Raw genomic sequence first — 18,202 nt, 5'->3', positions numbered from 1 at the left:
TTTGCCCCTTGAATGTTTCTGGCATTGTTTTTGTAAGATGTGGGTTCAATCCTTAAGTGTCAGAGAGTATTTTGAGGTCTAGATTTCAAATGGCGATGATAAAACTACCAAAACGACACGTGCATGTGTGTCTCTGAGTGGCTGAGTGGTGAAGGTCAAGGCCTCTTTGTGATAGTTGACTTGGGCCCTGAAGGTTTTGGGTTCAATCCTTGGGTGTCACAGTGAATTTTGACTTGTAAACCCAAACGACGATGACAAAAATAACAAAACGACAGGTATAAGTGTGGTGATAGGTGGCTTAGTGGTGGAGTTCAAGGCCTAGAGAGCTGAAGGTTGTGGGTTCAAAATATTGCAGAGCATTTTGAGGGATAGATTTTAAATGACGATGATGAAACTACCAAAACGACAGGTGAAAGGCCGCTAGCGTTGGTGGTTCGGCTGCACTGTCCCTGGTATTATTCCTAAAAGGGAAGCTGGAGGAGTCCGTCAAACCCTCAATGATGTTTCTGTTTTAACTGGCATGTTGTGTCCACGCAGGCTTTTGGGACTGACTGAGTCTGTGTGCGCTTCATCCTCGAGTCCCTCGTGAGCCACTTTCCCATGGACATCTGACACGCATTTCCTCCTCAGCCTCCATCTGTCTGCCCAGCTCTTCACTGGCAACATCTTTTCCCCCTTCACACGGTAAAACAGGCATCAGGTTTCTCCGGGGTCAAATGGTTGGAAAATACAGACACGGCACTCGAGTAAATCCTCTGTGACAGAATACATTAGGTCATTTTTGTGTTTGCCCATGCTGTCGGCAGCGCTGTGAAACACTGCTGTATGTTGTTCCTGCACACAATGGGCCCTGTTAGCATGGAGACGGGGAGGAGGAGGAGCAGGGTTAACGTGTTTCAGAGGCGAAGGTCACACCTTTGGGTGTCATGCCAGCTCCCATCTGTCCTCTGGAGCAGCCAAGTTAATGCTCAGTCATATTAAATAGCAGTAACAGCACAGATGGAAGCACTCTAAAATCAAATGTATGCTGTAGCATTAACTGCTGGACTAATTGAAATCATTTTAGAGGACTAAATGGGTCGAATTATCCTTTCGTTCATCTCCCATTATTTATCTCGATTGCTTCGCATTTTGGTTTACAGAGAAAAACACAAACAAATCCAGAGCCTCAGACTGAGATTGCAACTGCGACAAAGAAATGAAAAAAGTGTGTGTAACTAACTGGTGCGAGAGAATAGTTTGCTCATGGGAGCCTGAACTGGCCTGTTTAGTGGGAGGGCTGTGGTCGGACTGGGCAGCTTCCAGATGTTAATGTAAACATATGAAGTGAAACAGCATCTTTAGTAAAAGTTCTGCAGAAGATCGGGAGTTTCCTAAATGTCATTCATCATTTAAAAAAAATATTCAACCTGATTAGGGAAGCAGCTGCAGCAGCTGTGTCACTGTGAGATTAACCAATAGCAGGTGCCGTCAGTGGGAAGTCGACCACCCGGCGTTCTCAAGCTCCAATTGGATGAAATCCTGCAGGATCCAGCTGACACAACACCACCACCGCTCATGCAACAAGGATCTGTATCTGTATTCAAGCATTTGCGAGAACATGTGTTCGGGATTTCTCCGTGCAGGAGAGAGGAGGAGATGAGGAGTGTCGGTCTGTAGGATGTGACCTTCCTCTTTCCTCTGCATAAAGACGTCAAGATGACGAAGCTGCGTCCGATCACAAGCACTAACTGTTAGGGTGAAACATGTCCTTCAGTCCTGCAGTTAGAAGTTCTTGTTTTTGTCTCACTTTAATCAGACAACTTTTCAAAATGACTTAAATCATATTCTAGGCAAAAATGCTTTTTTGTCACAGTCATAATTACATATATTTTTCTGCTTGGTCAGACAAAACAGCAGTCTGAAAAAGTCACTTTGGCTCTAAGAATTTGTCGTGTTTCAGACATTTGATCCAAAAATCTTGTAATTTCAGTCTGAGAGTCCCAGTGAAGCTTCTAATTCTCCTTTTTAGCCACAAAAAGCTTTTTTTCTGCTTCATACTTAACATTTCCTTACATTTAGATGTTTCTGTTTCCCATTTTGCAGGCGCCTCCCAGTTAAACTGGTCCGTCTCAGAGTTACGGCTTCCTTCGACAATATGTAAAACTTTACATCATTAATAAAGCCTGGGAAAAACCCCACGACCTCTGACCCCCGTGACCCTTTAATGCACACATTGTACATTTTGGTCGTCCCCCCTCATGAATCTGCGCTGACAGGCCGTCCTCAGGAGATCGCTGAGTGGACGTGTTTGCCCGAACGCTTTTTCCCTCGTGATTTGAGATTTATGAGAATATAATCTGTTGGTCTCTTGGGCTGTTGGAATCTATGGGAACTGAAACATCAGCAGTTTTTTCCATTAATTTCGAGGCTCCCGGACACTTTGGCATGAGCTGGAATCCAGCATTAGTCAGCCGCACTCTGTTTGAAGCAGTAAAGCGATCTCTGGTCTGTGGTTTGACCTGCAGGGTCAGTGTGTTTGTTGTTCCAGAAGCTCTTGTCATGGACCAGTCGGGTCGGTGACTCCTGACTTGTTGCACACATCCTAATCACAGTAAGAGACAGTACAGTATCTTCTCCCAGTAAAGCATTCTGGGTAGTTTGTCACTAAAGCATTAACTCTTTTCTTTGCCAAAGAACTTTGCTGATCATCATGTGCTTCTGACTGAACTCATGCTGCCTTCAAGTGCACCTTGTATGCTCCTAATTCACAATCTTTTTCTGACACATTTTCCCCATTGAAAGTAGTAAATTCATGCTCACGTAATCCATGCATGACAGCTGATGCCTTTCTGTCTGTCTGTCTCTGAATTTGAATTTCCTGTGTCTTAGCAGAGGAGAGCGGCATCTCTTTGCTGCAGCTAATCGGAGACCCTCCACCCAATGAGATCAGCAGGGTCTACGGGCCGAGGGGGGGGGCCGCCTACGTCTTCACCCCCGCGGCGGTGTCGGGCCAGCCAGCTCTGGCCCACGTCCCCAACCCTTTCTACCGCCACTTCTCCCTCCTCTTCCACATCAAGCCCTCCTCTCCCGCCGCCTCCGTCCTCTTCTCCATCACCGACGGCAACCAGAAGCTCATGTACGTCGCCGTCAAGCTGAGCGCGGTGCAGTCCGGTCGTCAGAGGGTGCAGTTCTTCTACACCGAGCCGGACTCCGAGGCGTCGTACGAGGCGGCCAGCTTCGAGGTGCCGAGCCTGGTGGACTCGTGGAGTCGCTTCTCGCTGTCCGTCTATGAGGAGCAGGTGACTTTCTACCAGGGCTGCGACTCCGAGCCGCAGGTGGTGAGGTTTGAGCGTTCGCCAGATCCCATGGAGCTCGACACGGGTGCCGGCATCTTTGTGGGTCAGGCGGGAGGAGCCGACAGCGACAAGTTCCAGGTAACGTTTGAATTCGGATTCTGTTGAGTCATATTTGGGTCAGTGCACAACACATTTATGGGGCGTCAGACTTGATACACCAGCTGTGGACAAAAAGGAGGCTGCAGTTCTCAGCTGCATTTGGAGAAGCCATCATCACACTTTGGAGGATCCACATCCATGAAGTACATTAAAATATAACACATGCCTTTATCTAAAATATTCTTTACCTGACATACAAGAAGATACACAACATTATACAAATGATGCGTCAGACATTATTAACTAAATTAGCACATTTGCAGACTATAAAACCTGTATTTCAGAGAGAGTCCCATGTTCTGACCATAAACTTCAGGGTGCCAACAGAGGAAATGCTCAAGTGCTGAAGAGATGTTTGCTCATCACATTTCTGACCAAAAAGGAATGAAAAACGGCAACAAATCCTCCTCCAAATGTCACCCACGAGACCTGGAAACGTCCGAGTAATTCCCTCTGTGCTAAAAGAGCAGGTGTTGCTCGTGTGTTTGCATGTGGAAGTCTGACCTCTGGGCCGGGTCAGTTCCCTCTTTTATATCTCCCTGCGGTATCTCACGGCAGGTTTTGTGTCTCGGACACAGGAAGGGAAGGCTTAACCCCTCCCTGTTCTTGTAAATCTATGACTTGACCCCGCCTCACCTTGTGACCTCTGACCTTTCAGCTTGCACCCAGTCAGTGACCCAGGTGACCACATGTGACAATCACACGGCATTTGAAGTGGGAGGGGAGAATTTGATTCACTTTTTTTAAGATTTAAGATCATTATTCAACAGTCAGTTCTCATATTTTCTGTGGAGATTTCAGAGGAAGTTACCGACTGCAAACAATGAGAGACATACAAAAACAATTTTGTGTGTGTGTGTGTTTTCAGGGTGAGTTTGCAGATCTTAAAGTGGTGGGAAACCATCGGGCAGCAGAGCGTCTGTGTGACGACGAGGACGACTCTGACGCCGTGAGTATTTCCTTTCGTTTTAAATATTTCTGAATGCTTTTTGTGCATGACATGGTTTCTCTCTGTCTCGCAGGCTTCTGGTGACTTTGGCAGCGGTGATGGTGAAAGGAGACAGACGGGACACACTGTGAAGGTCAACTTGTCTTTTTATTTCTGCACCACCAAGTAATGCTAATTAAAAAAACAGCTTGATATGAATCCTTGCGGTTATTCGCGCTGCAAACACAATATCGCGTGCACATTTTCAGTTAATTGCAGAACACAACATTTAGATGAATGCGTAAAGACGGTGTTTGTGTTTAAACTACTGTATTCTGTTTTCAGACCACACCGCCTTCCCTCCGGCCGGTACCTGAGCCCCCTCTGATATCCTCACAGGGAAACAGACTCAAAGAAACAGGTAAAAGCTCTTCACACTGCAGATCTTCTGTGTGTCTGCAGAAAAGTGTCATGGCGGTTTTTATTCACAGCAGCCGCTGCCAAGGAAACGTCTTGCAGAATCACTGTGCTTTTATCCAGGAGTTTGTGCTTCAGGGAGCCTGTCTGGACCTGAAAGTGTGAGGAGCTTTACTGCTGGGATTCAACATCCTGGTTACATGTGAAACTCTTTATCTCCCCCTGGTGGATAGATAAAGAAGTTGAAGATTTTATTTTGACACTTGAGCTCTGGATAAGTGGCCATGAGGAGAAAGGAAATTCACTTTGGGCTTTAAACTCTACATTAAAGACCAGCATGCACAGATCAACACATTCATGAATTTTATTCTTCCGTCGCCCCTCTCAAAAAGACACAAATGAGGCACCACCCTCACCTGCACACCTCGTGCAGCCGGTAAAGTTGTGTTTGTGTGACTTTAGATGTCAGGCTTCAGCAGCCGTCGGTGGACACCGGATCACCAGGCCCAAGAGGTGGGTCATGCCTTGCCAAAGATCGGGTCGTGCTTTGCAGAAGATCGGGTTGTGCTTTGCAGAAGATCGGGTCGTGCCTTGCAGAAGCACAGATTAGGAGATTAGGATCATGTCCTAATCAACATGGCCATCCTATCCCAGTATAGAATGAGTGCTTTGTCTCTGGCTGCTGTGGTTTCTGATGTGTTGGAGCTGTGAGCACGTTGGTGGAGGTCTTGTTGTTTCTTTGCAATCTGTGCTTCATCCAAATAATTCACTTCTTGTTCCACTCAAGCAGCCAAACTCTACAGTTTCAGGTGTAAATCCCTCATTATGTTTTTATTGTGAGCTTGTATGTTGCATATTCCTTAATTCATTAAAAATATACATGTGCAAATATACTTGTTTATTAATAGACGAGGTCAAAAGGGACAATTATGAATTACGCAGCAGTGACCTCTGCAGAATTGATCGCTACACTGCTTCCACCTACTGAAATGTGTCCACTAGGTGGCGCAAGACTAAAGGGAGAAAAAGTTCTCTGCTATATCTATCTTTATATATTATATCTCTCATCTTTCATATTAACACTTTCATTATGGACTTGTTTCGCTTTTGCCTTTGGTGTTTCTTTTTTTTTTTTGCATTTTCTTATTGTCATCATTGCTGTTTGAATCTATATTCTTTCCCAATAGGATACACATGTTTAATAATTGCCAATTAACTGAATTGTATTCTTGTTGAGATGACTTAATTACTATCAAGCAGCCAAATAAACATGAATGTACATATTGAATGCCTTAAGTGCATAACATGCATGGCTGTGTTGATCCAGTTGGTCCTACCTTTTTTAATGTGACACGTCCTTCAGGTCCCGGCGGCTCTAAAGGTGAGAAAGGTGACAAGGGAGAGAGAGGCTCAGCTGGGGACACGGGCCCCATGGGGCCGAAGGGAGAATCGGGCTCCAGCTCTGGGTCCTCGGGTTCCTCCTCTCAGGCTGCAGGACAGAAGGTAAGCATCGCTCTGTGTGCAGAACTGTGTCATCAATACACAGCACTTAAACCTAATATTTACCTTTTTTTTATTTCAGGGAGAAAAAGGTGCAAAGGTATGTTTCCTTTGTTGCCACTGAGGAGGATTTATTCTCTTAGTTTGACCAAACGTACCAGGTGTTTTAATCTTAACACACAGTCTTCATCAACAGAAGGACAAAGCTGAACATGACTTCTTCGTTCCTCAGGGTAACTCTGGCTTCGGATACTCCGGGAACAAAGGAGAACGTGGGGCTCAGGGGCCTCCAGGGCCTCCCGGTCCTCCCGGACCTGCAGCTGAGGTGGTCAGACTTGGGGATGGTTCAGTGGTGCAGCAGGTGTCTGGACCCCACGGACCGCCAGGACCAGCAGGGCCACATGGGCCCGCGGGACCTGCAGGAACTGATGGAGAGCCTGTGAGTACAGAGAGATTTTCACAAATATTCTGTTTTTGATATTTATATCACTCACTGGGTGTTTGTTTTCCTGCAGGGCGATCCAGGAGAGGATGGGAAGGCTGTAAGCATCTTTTTATTGCACAGATTGAGATGTTTCTGTAAAAGCAGAATGAGTTATGGTTGTTTTGCTCCCGGTCCCAGGGTCCTGCAGGACCACAAGGCATACCAGGAAGACCCGGAGATGCTGGTGCTCAAGGCCAGAAGGTTGTAGTGGAATAAGTTGATAAACTTTTATTATATTTTGTTACAAAGATTTGTTAAGCGTAATAATGTGTGATATTTCCAGGGTGAGACTGGAGAGGGTCAACCAGGACCAAGAGGCCCCCCTGGACCACCGGGACCTCCTGGAACTGGCACCGGTGACCGTCCAGTACGCCAACACTTCGAACAGCCTTTTCTCTCATTAGTTATAGTTTCCAGACTTTTCACTGTACTTTACTCTGTTTTCACAGACGTTTTATGACATGGAGGGCTCAGGACTCCCAGACTTGGACAAACTGCAGGTTTGTTGATGATCTTTCTAATTAAGCAGCGCTTTGAACTTTTTACACGACATGATGACCATTGTGACTTGTTGTCCAGGGTTTCCATGGTCTTCCGGGACCACCAGGTCCTCCCGGCCCTCCTGGGATATCAGTGGCACTGGGAGCCAACGGGCCAGTTGCCTTTGGCCCTCCTGGACCACCTGGAGTGGATGGAGCCCCCGGTCTAACAGTGAGTTGTTTTTTCGTGGTTCCAGCTTATAAATGTAAAGATTTACTGATGAGGTTATTAAACCGTGGTTGTGTGCTGTTCCAGGGCCCTCCTGGTCCTCCTGGGAGGCCTGGTCAACCAGGACTCGGTGGAGAGAAGGTGAGAAAGCACAGATTTCTTTTTCATCACAATCCAGCTGAACATCGTTGGGACATTAATGCTGCTTGTTATGCTATTTAAACTTCCTTTTCACTTTCAGGGGGACGGTGGTGAGCTCGGTCTCCCAGGATCGGCTGGAGAAAAGGTGAATTTTAATCCTTTTATGAGTCAAATCTTGACGTTTCCTCTTGAACTTTAAAAATGAAAGGGCAACCACATGGATTCTCTCCTCCGTCTTTGTCGTCCTCCTCCAGCAAAACTCGCAAGATTCCAACTTTTTCACGGGCCTGTTTTCTTACTTTGCTCCAGCCTCTACGGTGTGTAATGGGTCGCAGGTACTGGGGGGGTCTCTGCTCTGCTTTGGTGATTTCCTTTTCCTTTTCACCACTCATCATATTTCTTTGAACCAAATGTTGCATATTATGAGGTGTTTACTCTTCTATCTCTTGCATGTCATCTTTGCTTTCTGTCTTAATTCCATTAAACGATATCTCATAACCTGTCCGTCTCACCTCAGGGTGCTCAGGGTGACCTAGGACTGCCAGGTTCATCGGGGCAGTCTGGGCTGGCGGGGCTTCCAGGTCCCATGGGACCAGTCGGACCCCCAGGACCCCCTGGGCCACCAGGGCCAGGGTACCGCGTTGGTCATGTGAGTAGAGGTTAAAGTTTGTAAATAATAATGTAGAGTTTGTGGTAAAAAGAAGACAACTAGTAGATGTTTGGCTTCCCCCCAAATAAACGTCCCGAGAGAAACCCTCTCCTCCGCTCTCCTTACAGGCTGACGAGCACGGATACGAGATGGGCAACGGCTTGCCCGGACTCGCCGGCCCACCTGGACCACAGGTACCCAATCCCCCCCCCCCATATGTGAAACCATGTGTTTACAGGAGATGCCCTGCCTCATGTTCCACTGTGTTCTGTCCTCCAGGGTCCACCTGGTATCGCGGGTCTACCTGTAAGTACAGAGTCTGCAGCAGTTGGAAGTGTTTACTCGGTTTGAGAGATATTCTTGTCTGAGTATTAGCAATGTGTTTGTATAATTTCCAGGGTAGGCCAGGTTTTCCAGGTAACCATGGAGAGAAAGGAGCAGAGGGACCAAGAGGAGCTCCTGGGATGCCAGGACTCGATGGGTTCACGGGACAAGCGGTAGGAGACCAGTTACTGTAGTTCAAACACAATTAAACAGATTCAAGTTGCTTTTCTTCATGGGACTCATAATAAATATATATTTTTAAAGGGTGAAAAGGGAGACAGAGGAGAGAGGGGAGAGCAGGTGAGTCATGTGGAAAATATATAAAATAATGTTTGTTCAGCTGTAATGAAGATCACAAACATTTACCTCTTCTACACTTTTACCACTATCTACCTATTAATATTCATGTGCAGTATGCTGTACATTCTACAACTATTATTACAGTTTATACTTTATTTGTTTGTGACTGATCTTTCGTCCGTAAATGTGATGTCATCGTGTGGCAGGGTCTGCAGGGGCGAGATAGCGTAATACCTGGACCTCCTGGGCCTCCCGGACCTCCAGGACAAGCCGTCTACCGGAATAGCGACGTGAGTCTTAGGTCCTTAACGCAGAGTTTGAATACGAGATATGAATTTAACCCCCACATGACAGCCTGCCATTTAATCACGTATTAATCTTTGTGAGTTACTCATATTGACTAACAGTCACGGGCTGCTCAGCTGTTTGCTCACCTCCACACTAACTGACCTAACTTTGTCTTGCTGTAGTATAATGACGTATATTGGAGCGAAGGGTCTCAGGTGAGTGTTCCCCTGACTGACCTCAGCACAAAGCTCACTAAACCAGAGTTATATTCACACGTTTGACCATTTCAGTTCTGTTCTTCACACGTTGTCACCCTCTTCTGCAGGGAGGGAACAGTCTCCCGGGTCGGCCAGGATTCCCAGTACGTATCACCATCTTTCAGACTGGAAAACCAACCAAAATGAGGAAAACGGACAGAAGTCAGTGTATTATTTGTTTTCATTTAGGGGCCCTCGGGACCAAAGGGAGACAAGGGAGCCTCGGGACCTCCAGGATATGCACCTAAAGTAAGGCGTTTTAATTTAGCGTTTTGCTGGAAGATACATGCTGAATGATGTTGGTGCAGCATTGTGGGCCCCCAAAGTGTCAGGGGCCCTTCTATCAGAGGCCAGAGGAAGCTGCCAGTTATCTTAGCTTACCATAAAGATGAAAAACACATGATGACTGCAGAGACAAAAAACGACCAAAAAAAAAGACACGCGATGACCTTTAAATCATTTCTAATTAAGTAATTCCATTTTGTAATTTCATCTTCAATTTAAAATGTATTTACCTACTTACTACTTGACTGTCTCTTTATGGCAGAGATTACAGGGAAAAGCATGACTTTTTTAGGGATATTATGGGATGTTTAATGTAAGTACCGCTTGTTGTTTTTGTCTCATTTTGCACGTTGTTTGGTTCAGGGCGAGAAAGGAGAACCGGGTCTCATCATGGGGCCTGATGGGAGACCTCTGTACATCGGCGGTCTGGCGGGACGTCCGGTAAAAAACATTTTTGCATCACAGCTCAAATTATAATATAATGATATTGAACATCTAGTTTTCTTTCCATCCTTCTTGTTTCTCCATCTTTTTAAGCTTTATTATTGTTCATTTCCAGGGCGACAGCGGACCCCCTGGCCCTGAGGGACCTCCAGTGAGGACCATATTTCTATTTTACCGCATGTTGAAGTTCTACTGATGAGTATTTAAACCTGTATGTTTGTTCTCCAGGGTCCTTACGGTCCTTCGGGCCAGAAAGGAGAGATCGGGTTTCCAGGTCGACCAGTGAGTAGATTTCCAAAAAATTAAATGAAAAACTCCAGACAACCACTAGAAGTCCACAAACTCAGATATGTTTAATTTAGACACATGGGTGCTTTAATCTTGTTTGTATTTGTTTATCGTAGGGTCGACCAGGGCTCAACGGCGCCAGAGGAGAGAAGGGAGATTCCGGGACTGGATCTGGATCTGGTTCCCCCGTGAGGAGCACAGATTTTGTCTCATTTGAAAGAGCTTGAATTTCAGTCTCAGTTACTTTTGAGATTTTATGATCAATATTTTTTGTCCTAGGGTGCTCAAGGCCCACCGGGCCCTCCTGGACCCCCTGGACCTCCTGCTCCCATCGACAGACTCAGAGTGAGGAATTTTAAATACCTTTAAAAACTAAATATCGACATTAAAAGTAATAAGATATAAAACTTCCCAAAAACGACTTGTGGGAAATTAGTAAATCTGCATATTCACTTGTGCTTTTATGATGTTTAAATGTTGTGGCGTGTGGATGTGAATAATAATCTCTGTTTTTATTTCAGGGTTTTGAGGATAACTCCAGATATTACCCAGGTAAACACACAATATGAAGCTACGGTTAGCTTAGCATAAAGACTGGAAGCGGGGGGAAACAGCTAGCCTGTTAACACCTTGTTGCTGTTCCCTCTTGTTTGAAGCGGTTAAAGGAGAGAAAGGTGATCAAGGACTTCCAGGGGTACTTGAAATTCCAGGTAGAAAAAAAATCGGAAAATATAATAATAAAACCAAATATCTCTTTATAATAATAATAAACAAGCTGTTTTGTTTCTGGACCAGGTGGCGGATCAACCATTGACATTTACACTCTAAGGGTAAGCCTCAACTTGTCGTTTTTAACGATTATCAGTATGATGTGTGTTTATACAAACACTGGTCAAACCTCATGCCCCGAAGCGAGCACTCCGCTCCTCTACTTCAGCTGGCCGGCTGGTACCACCATCGCTGAAATCAAACAAATGTCGCTCAGCAAAGTCCAGACTCTTCTCTGTTCTGGTCCTCAGTGGTGGAACGAACTCCCGACTAATGTCAGGACAGCTGAGTCATTTGCCATCTTCCGAAAAACGCTCAAGACTCACCTGTTCAGACTTCACCTCGACTCTGCATAGCATGACCCACTAACACCCCCCCCCCCCCAAAAGAAAACCCTTACCTATAGCACTCTGATCGTAGCACTGTTGCTCTTAAGGTACTACTTTACTCAGATGAGGACCTAACACTTGTTCTATTTTTAGCTCTTACCTATCGGTAATGATACGTTGTGGTTTCTTTGTTTCCTTTTTTTGACAAATGTACTTATTGTAAGTCGCTTTGGACAAGAGCGTCTGCTAAATGACCTAAATGTAAATGTTATACAAATTCTTTTATGTGTCCAGAATGAGTTGAAAGGTGAAACGGGCAGTCCGGGCTTCAAAGGGGAGAAAGGAGAACCAAGCGGCGGTTATTATGACCCCCGCTATGGAGCGGTCGGAGCCGGACAACCGGGATCGCCTGGACCTCCTGTAAGATCCCACTGTCAAAAATATAATGCTTCACAAAATCAGTTTATGCTCAAATAAGTGAAAATCCTAATAGTTTTCCGTTGTTGCATCAGGGACCAAGAGGCGACTCCATCGTTGGCACACCGGGCCCTCAGGGGCCACCAGGTCCACCAGGAAGAGGCTATGACGGGCAACCTGGACCACCTGGGCCACCAGGACCTGCAGGTGCAGCCTTACCTGGAGCTCACAGGGGCACACAGAGTGAGTGATTTCTTATTTAAACTTCATTACTCCTTTCGACCTTTCACAATAAAAGTCCTCAACATATACACTGTCAACCAGAGGGAAATCAAGTTCACTCAGAGCATTTGGCTGAAAGGAAACTCAATGAGAAGTTTACATTTCCTCCCTTTTGAATGACAGCTATCAATATTCCTGGACCACCGGGACCACCTGGGGTGCCCGGACTACCTGGACACTCATCAGGGGTGAGACTTGTGTCTAAAAATTCATCATGACATGCAAATGTTGCTGTAGACGAGAGCTCGGTTTACCTTCAGGGGTTTTGTGTTTGCAGGTGACGGTGTTGAGGTCTTATGACACCATGACGGCCACTGCTAGACGACAACCCGAGGGCTCTCTGGTCTACATCATAGAACAAACAGATCTCTACTTACGGGTCCGCGATGGAATTCGTCAAGTCCATGTAAAGTATTTACTTTATCCTTTAAATCTGCAGGAGAGACGTAAACACACATGTGTATTTACACAGTCGTCTTGCTTTATTCTTTCAGCTCGGGAACTACATTGCTTTGCCCAGTGAAGACGTGAGTGTCATTTTTCCTTTTTTCCCTCTTCATAACGTTAAATGTTCCCTGTTTTAACACGTCATCCTCGTTATCGCCAGGGTAACGAGGTTGCAGCGGTTGAACCTCCGCCGGTCATCCCCTACTCCCCAGACCACCGCTCCAACCCCGACACCTCCGCACACGACTCCCAGAGGCCACCTGAGAGTCCGGTCCACCCTGATCCGCATCACCCGGACCCTCGATACCCATCAAACCCTGACCCGCATCACACGGACCCTCGATACCCGTCAAACCTTGATCCAAATCAACCGACACACCCGGACCCTCGATACCCGTCAAATCCAGAACCTCATCACCCGACACACCCGGACCCTCGATACCCGTCAAACCCAGACCAGCATCATCCGACACACCCGGACCATCGATACACAACCCACCCCGATCCAAGGTACCAACCTGACTCCCGATATCAGCCGGATCCAAGGCTCCCAGCACCCACAGACCCCCGGTTCCCAAGTTACTCAGACCGGGTAAATCAGCCAGACGGGAGGTTTTCAGGCCATACGTCCCAGGAGCGCCCAGACACTCGCTACCCAGTCACTCGCTACCCAGTCACCCCTCAGCGAAGACCACCTCCGCCTGTGCCCCAGATTCCGGTCCACCATCATACCTCAGGTCCAGGGGTAAGCGAGGCCGCGTTTAAACCAACACAATCACATCTCTGCTCTACTGTAGGTTTTATTGTTTAATGCAATTCTACTACTGAGCCTGTTGGTTCTCCCGCAGCTGCACCTCTTTGCCCTGAACAGCCCTCAGACTGGCTCCATGCGGGGCATCCGCGGTGCCGACTACATGTGCTTCACTCAGGCTCAGGCCATCGGCTTGAAGGGAACCTTCCGGGCCTTCCTGTCCGCCAGACTCCAGGATCTGCACAGCATCGTCCGCAAGGTCGACAGGGACCATTTGCCAATCGTCAACCTGAAGGTAGCCAACAGCTTCAACTACTTAAAGGAATAGTTTGACATTTTGGGAGAAGTTAGCTTAGCACAAATACTGTAAACGGATGGAAACAGCTAGCCTAGCTCCGTCCAGGTCTTCACCAGATGCTTGTCTCCTCTCTGTAAGGACGAGGTTCTGTTTGACAGCTGGGACGCCATCTTCAACGACGGCACAATGAAGGACAACGTGCCGATCTACTCCTTCGATGGCAAAGACGTTCTCAACGACAGCACATGGTGCGCCGAACGACCTATAAATATAAACGCATAGACTTTAGCAGGGAATCTTACTGACTGACAACCTTTCTGTTCCATCCCAGGCCAGAGAAGATGGTGTGGCACGGGTCGACCGGCGCCGGCCAGGGCCACGTCCACAGCTTCTGTGAGACGTGGCGCGTGGACAACCCGGCGGTGACCGGCATGGCGTCGCCGCTGCAGAGCGGCCGTCTGCTCCAGCAGAGCTCCAGCAGCTGCTCCAGCTCCTACGTGGTGCTGTGCATCGAGAACAGCTACGTCAGCAAGAGATAGACACACACACATGCAAACGCACACACACTGGACGACGGGGGAATCCCCAAAGCAAAACTCATGCTTTTGTCCACACATTTCTCTGTCTATTGTAAATACATCCTTTCTTATGACTAATTAGTTCATGTTTGATGGCCCTCCTATATGGTGCTATACAGGATTATCCCACATGTTGAACCTAAGTTACGCTCAGGTGACATACAGTAACGCACCCTCTGGCAGCCATGTTGGAAGTCCACACCTTTTTAAGGCCACCGTGGGTTTCCGGAAGGACGGTTTGTTGTCTGTGAACGACTCATTTATTTTCTGTTCATGAGTTGTCAGCTAGCAGTCACTTTATGTTGATATAAATATTGCAAACTTGGTGCTTGTTAGAAAGGTGATGAGATTCAGAAACGACGTCCTGGTTAATTAACCGAACACACAGACTGATTTCATAGGGACTATTTCCTAACTAAACATATCTCAGAGAGGGATCCACCACTGTTTAATGTATAACTTCATTTTACATTTGAAAAGCAGTGTTCATGATGATTTTCAACATGGTGCCTTAAATGCCACATTTACTTTTTACATGCAGTATTGGTCAGTGCTAGAGTGGAAAACGGAGTCATTGAAATACTTGAGCATTGGTGCAGCCGTCAACACATTTCAGCGTCCGACAGCAAGATAAACATGTATATGAAATGTATGTACTGCTTTTCCTTTACACTGATCTGTAACCCAGAGCACTTGAGTAATAGCCTTTTTATTTTGTCTTACTTGGGAAGATGTTTTCAAATTGTGTTTTTTAGCAGTAACAAAGGGATATTTATATTTTATAAACCGTGCATTTTCTAGTATAATGTGATGTGAATGCTTTGACAAAGATTAACAACATTTCCAAATATATCCAGAAAATGTTTAAACCCTACACAAGGATCTGTGACGGTGAAAACGTTTGTGCACATAGTAATCAGACAGATTTATGCACAGATATCTGGATAGGACTCAGCCATAAATGTTTGTCTATATGCACTGTTGCTTTTTTTTACTTGTTTTGCAGTGAATGCACTGCAGCTAGCTTACAAACACTGGGGCAAAACATCCAACATCATCTGTAAGTTTCGGCCTAAGGAGAAGTTTTGTGTGCCATAACAAATAGTTTGTTTGTATTATTATTTGTTTTTCTTCTTTTGTGAGCAACATTTTTGAAATCTCATTGAATAAACCTGTGTGGATATTGTCAGTTGTTGTTCTCAGGTGATTGGAAAGGGGAAGGTGTCCCTCGTCTCGGCCCTCTCGTCTCACTCACACAGCGTTCCGTTATTTTCCAGCCATCTCTGATGATCACCTAACTGTTCCTGTAATCAGCCCCCTGCCTGCAGAGCTGCAGCGCGTTTGTTCATCAGCCCGTTAGCATTTCCCCTCGTGCATTGGTTGTCGTGTTGTCTGAGAGCTGTAGCTACATGTGTTACCCAACTATTTCTTTATGGGATCGTCTTAGTAGTAAACAAAGTGCAAGTTTTAATTTTAACCTGCATTTTGCTGGTTTTAGCTCAATGGTGATTAAAACTTTGACTGAAGCAGTTTTATTCTGCAATTTAACAAACAGCCTCATGGAATGACCTCATTAAACATAATTTGCAAAGAAAAAAAAGAGCTGCAAAATATATGAAAGTATTTATTTAAAAAAACACATAGAACGCAAAACAGTTTTTACAAAATTCCAATACATTTGGAAAAACTCATTATGTACAATCTGAAAAAATACTACAAAAAAATTGTGCAAAAATTGATTTGTTCCTTTGTTGCTACGGCAACAGCCATATGACACCTGAGGAAGATGCTCGTGGCATCCTGCAGACCGAGGTTAAGCGGTGAGCACACTGGCTCCACCCAGCAGTTTGTGATTCAGTCCAATCACAAGTGAGCAGAATTGACCGACGGCCACAAAGTCACAGCAGACGATGTTGACGTCGCCCGCCTCCGGCCCCGGCCGCTGCTCGCTCGCCCAGCGAAGCAGCAGTGAGAGAGCCCTCACCGTCATCTTCTTCATGCTCCAGAAGGGATGGAGGAGGACGTAGGGGGCGTCTTCTGTCAGGTTCAGACCGCTGACATAAAAACCAGCTGCAAAAGTAAAGACAAGTCAAAAAAATATGATGCATCGATATTAAACTATATATGAAGATCAAACCTGGTCTTCCTCTGTGCTTCTGGTCATCCAGGTAGGCAATCACCTTCTCGGGGTCGGGGCTGTCGGCATACCTGGACACAGAGTGCCAGTCAGTCTCATGAGTTTTTATATGATTCACGTCTCATAGGGAAGAAGAGTCTACAGCAAAGAGACGCACAATTGAAGCGTCACAGTTGTGTATTTACCAGTAAGGTATTCCATTCCAGAGCTCAGGGTGCTGCAGCACTATCTGCTGGTCGCCATAGGAAACGATGACCTGCTGACCTCTGGACCAACAGGAATGCAGAGTGGGAATGTCCTGCATGTAAACACGTGCTCACAGTAAGTATTCCATATCCCCAAAACAAACTTAATGTACTGTTGAGTCTGTTGATGGACTAATTGATTAATCATTTCAGACTGTACCGGTTTACCTGTGAGGAGCAGAGTTTCTTTCCAAACAGCTTAATGATGTGCTCTGCAAGGTGAGAGTGATCTTCTTTGGTAAGCGATTCGAAATGTGAGCAGGAAATTATTATGATCTCTTTTGGGTGGGCGTCCAACCAGGTAGCCAGTTCATCCAGGGCCTCCTACACACACACACACACACACACACACACACACATACAGTATATATATATATATATATTGTATTTAATTTCTTCTCAGCAACAGCTGTAACTTCAGTATTTTGTCCTGTTCAAACTTGAGACTAAGTGTGTGTACCATCACACTCATCAGTGTGTAGATGCCATGGGCGAAGAATAATTTTTCGCCTCCTGTTGGCTTCCTGGCGATCCGCAGGTCCAAGAAACGAATACCAAGATCACACTGATCACGGAGGGCTGATTGCTTCACGTACAGGGAGGAAAACGGAGAAAAAAATATGCACAATTATTCAACAACTCCAGCTCTAAGGCCACTTGTATTTTACTGAAGTACTTTCAGACAGCACCACTTTAGATAAGATAAGATTCAATGATGTAGTAATCAATATAGTACATTTGTACGAATATATTCTTACTGCAGTATGATTGTGAATGTTTAAGATGTAACATTCTATTGTCCTGTAGTTTGTAAAGGTGACTGTGAACACATACAATGATACAAAACTGGAAATGTTTGACAGCCCCTGAACGCACCACCAGAGGCCAGATCACCTAAAATACCTGAGTACAGGTGTTGGTGGCCTACGTGTGTGCTCCTCTACCTGTGTGGTGGCCCAGCGGTCGACACAGGGTCGAGTCCAGCAGGGGAACAGCCGGTCAATGACTCGGAGGAGACGGGGCTGCGACGACAGGACGGGGGACGAGACGTCCAGGCAGAAAGACATGCTGTCATGGCTCCCTGTGGAGGGGTTACACATCAGCTTCGTGCCCTAAAAGTATCCCCGTCCGTTCACTTTTGCCAGTTTGGTGTATATAAATACAGAGGAGAGACACGCAGGCAGGTGAAATAAAAAAAAGAAATTCAAATATCCTCGTTATTTCGCATTTACCGGGTATGGCTAGGTTCCAAAGCGGGACATCCAGCAGCCCCGCGGGCAGACGGGACATCCAGTCCGGGTTCCCCCCGAGCTGTCGCCTCTCCTGGTCGTCCATGTTCATCACCGGATTTATTTTTATTCCGTTTTACTTCTTCGCTGTTCAGCTAAATAGTTCCTGTTTCCATTGCGGAAGTATGTCAAGCATCTCTTTCCTTGTTTTTGAATACAAAAGCCGGTTGTTTACAAAGACTTCCGGAAAGCAAAACGTATCATTACTTGG

At 46.0% G+C, this 18,202-nt stretch overlaps 2 protein-coding genes across 9 annotated transcripts in view; one reads left to right on the top strand and one right to left on the bottom strand.

The window, feature by feature from the left end:
* The window catches only part of LOC311009952 (uncharacterized protein), a 28,933-nt gene extending 13,427 nt beyond the window's left edge, over positions 1 to 15,506 (top strand). For 3 of the 8 annotated variants that reach the window (XM_084004406.1, XM_084004400.1, XM_084004404.1), the window contains exons 2-43: positions 2,875 to 3,416; positions 4,306 to 4,386; positions 4,460 to 4,519; positions 4,711 to 4,786; positions 5,245 to 5,295; positions 6,146 to 6,285; positions 6,365 to 6,382; positions 6,515 to 6,721; positions 6,798 to 6,824; positions 6,905 to 6,967; positions 7,050 to 7,133; positions 7,216 to 7,266; positions 7,346 to 7,477; positions 7,562 to 7,615; positions 7,716 to 7,760; positions 7,870 to 7,932; positions 8,133 to 8,264; positions 8,393 to 8,458; positions 8,544 to 8,570; positions 8,663 to 8,761; positions 8,853 to 8,888; positions 9,095 to 9,178; positions 9,359 to 9,391; positions 9,502 to 9,537; positions 9,623 to 9,682; positions 10,082 to 10,159; positions 10,278 to 10,313; positions 10,391 to 10,444; positions 10,567 to 10,638; positions 10,730 to 10,795; positions 10,972 to 11,002; positions 11,107 to 11,160; positions 11,246 to 11,280; positions 11,842 to 11,967; positions 12,060 to 12,207; positions 12,370 to 12,434; positions 12,524 to 12,652; positions 12,741 to 12,773; positions 12,854 to 13,438; positions 13,542 to 13,739; positions 13,881 to 13,990; positions 14,074 to 15,506. In XM_084004406.1, the coding sequence (XP_083860532.1) occupies positions 2,875 to 3,416; positions 4,306 to 4,386; positions 4,460 to 4,519; positions 4,711 to 4,786; positions 5,245 to 5,295; positions 6,146 to 6,285; positions 6,365 to 6,382; positions 6,515 to 6,721; positions 6,798 to 6,824; positions 6,905 to 6,967; positions 7,050 to 7,133; positions 7,216 to 7,266; positions 7,346 to 7,477; positions 7,562 to 7,615; positions 7,716 to 7,760; positions 7,870 to 7,932; positions 8,133 to 8,264; positions 8,393 to 8,458; positions 8,544 to 8,570; positions 8,663 to 8,761; positions 8,853 to 8,888; positions 9,095 to 9,178; positions 9,359 to 9,391; positions 9,502 to 9,537; positions 9,623 to 9,682; positions 10,082 to 10,159; positions 10,278 to 10,313; positions 10,391 to 10,444; positions 10,567 to 10,638; positions 10,730 to 10,795; positions 10,972 to 11,002; positions 11,107 to 11,160; positions 11,246 to 11,280; positions 11,842 to 11,967; positions 12,060 to 12,207; positions 12,370 to 12,434; positions 12,524 to 12,652; positions 12,741 to 12,773; positions 12,854 to 13,438; positions 13,542 to 13,739; positions 13,881 to 13,990; positions 14,074 to 14,281 (4,295 nt within the window). In that variant the 3' untranslated portion in view covers positions 14,282 to 15,506. Of the gene's footprint in view, positions 1 to 2,871; positions 3,417 to 4,305; positions 4,387 to 4,459; positions 4,520 to 4,710; positions 4,787 to 5,244; positions 5,296 to 6,145; positions 6,286 to 6,364; positions 6,383 to 6,514; positions 6,722 to 6,797; positions 6,825 to 6,904; positions 6,968 to 7,049; positions 7,134 to 7,215; positions 7,267 to 7,345; positions 7,478 to 7,561; positions 7,616 to 7,715; positions 7,761 to 7,869; positions 7,933 to 8,132; positions 8,265 to 8,392; positions 8,459 to 8,543; positions 8,571 to 8,662; positions 8,762 to 8,852; positions 8,889 to 9,094; positions 9,179 to 9,358; positions 9,392 to 9,501; positions 9,538 to 9,622; positions 9,683 to 10,081; positions 10,160 to 10,277; positions 10,314 to 10,390; positions 10,445 to 10,566; positions 10,639 to 10,729; positions 10,796 to 10,971; positions 11,003 to 11,106; positions 11,161 to 11,245; positions 11,281 to 11,841; positions 11,968 to 12,059; positions 12,208 to 12,369; positions 12,435 to 12,523; positions 12,653 to 12,740; positions 12,774 to 12,853; positions 13,439 to 13,541; positions 13,740 to 13,880; positions 13,991 to 14,073 lie in introns of all 8 variants that reach the window. The other 5 variants (XM_084004402.1, XM_084004407.1, XM_084004405.1 and 2 more) reach the window with 4 other exon arrangements.
* Positions 15,507 to 15,919: 413 nt separating this feature from the next.
* LOC311009941 (PI-PLC X domain-containing protein 1) lies at positions 15,920 to 18,202 on the bottom strand. Its single transcript, XM_084004388.1, has 7 exons — positions 17,935 to 18,202; positions 17,647 to 17,783; positions 17,163 to 17,288; positions 16,871 to 17,026; positions 16,643 to 16,755; positions 16,458 to 16,528; positions 15,920 to 16,390 (listed from the first exon to the last, which is right to left on the bottom strand). Exons 1-7 carry the CDS (start codon positions 18,041 to 18,043, stop codon positions 16,134 to 16,136), a joined length of 969 nt encoding a protein of 322 aa, XP_083860514.1. The 5' UTR covers positions 18,044 to 18,202; the 3' UTR covers positions 15,920 to 16,133.

The sequence above is a fragment of the Eutrigla gurnardus genome (assembly GCF_963514095.1).
Source record: "Eutrigla gurnardus genome assembly, chromosome: 24".
Classification (NCBI taxonomy): domain Eukaryota; kingdom Metazoa; phylum Chordata; class Actinopteri; order Perciformes; family Triglidae; genus Eutrigla; species Eutrigla gurnardus.
This window is presented reverse-complemented; position numbering and strand designations above follow the sequence as displayed.

Bases quoted from the DNA above. Each gene is read 5' to 3' on its own strand.
- LOC311009941 (XM_084004388.1), bottom strand. From the start codon at position 18,043: ATGAACATGGACGACCAGGAGAGGCGACAGCTCGGGGGGAACCCGGAC. The intron at 17,784-17,934 runs GTAAATGCGAAA...ACCCCTCCACAG, and splicing joins TTGGAACCTAGCCATACCCG to GGAGCCATGACAGCATGTCT. The intron at 16,756-16,870 runs GTAAACCGGTAC...GTTTACATGCAG, and splicing joins AGAAACTCTGCTCCTCACAG to GACATTCCCACTCTGCATTC.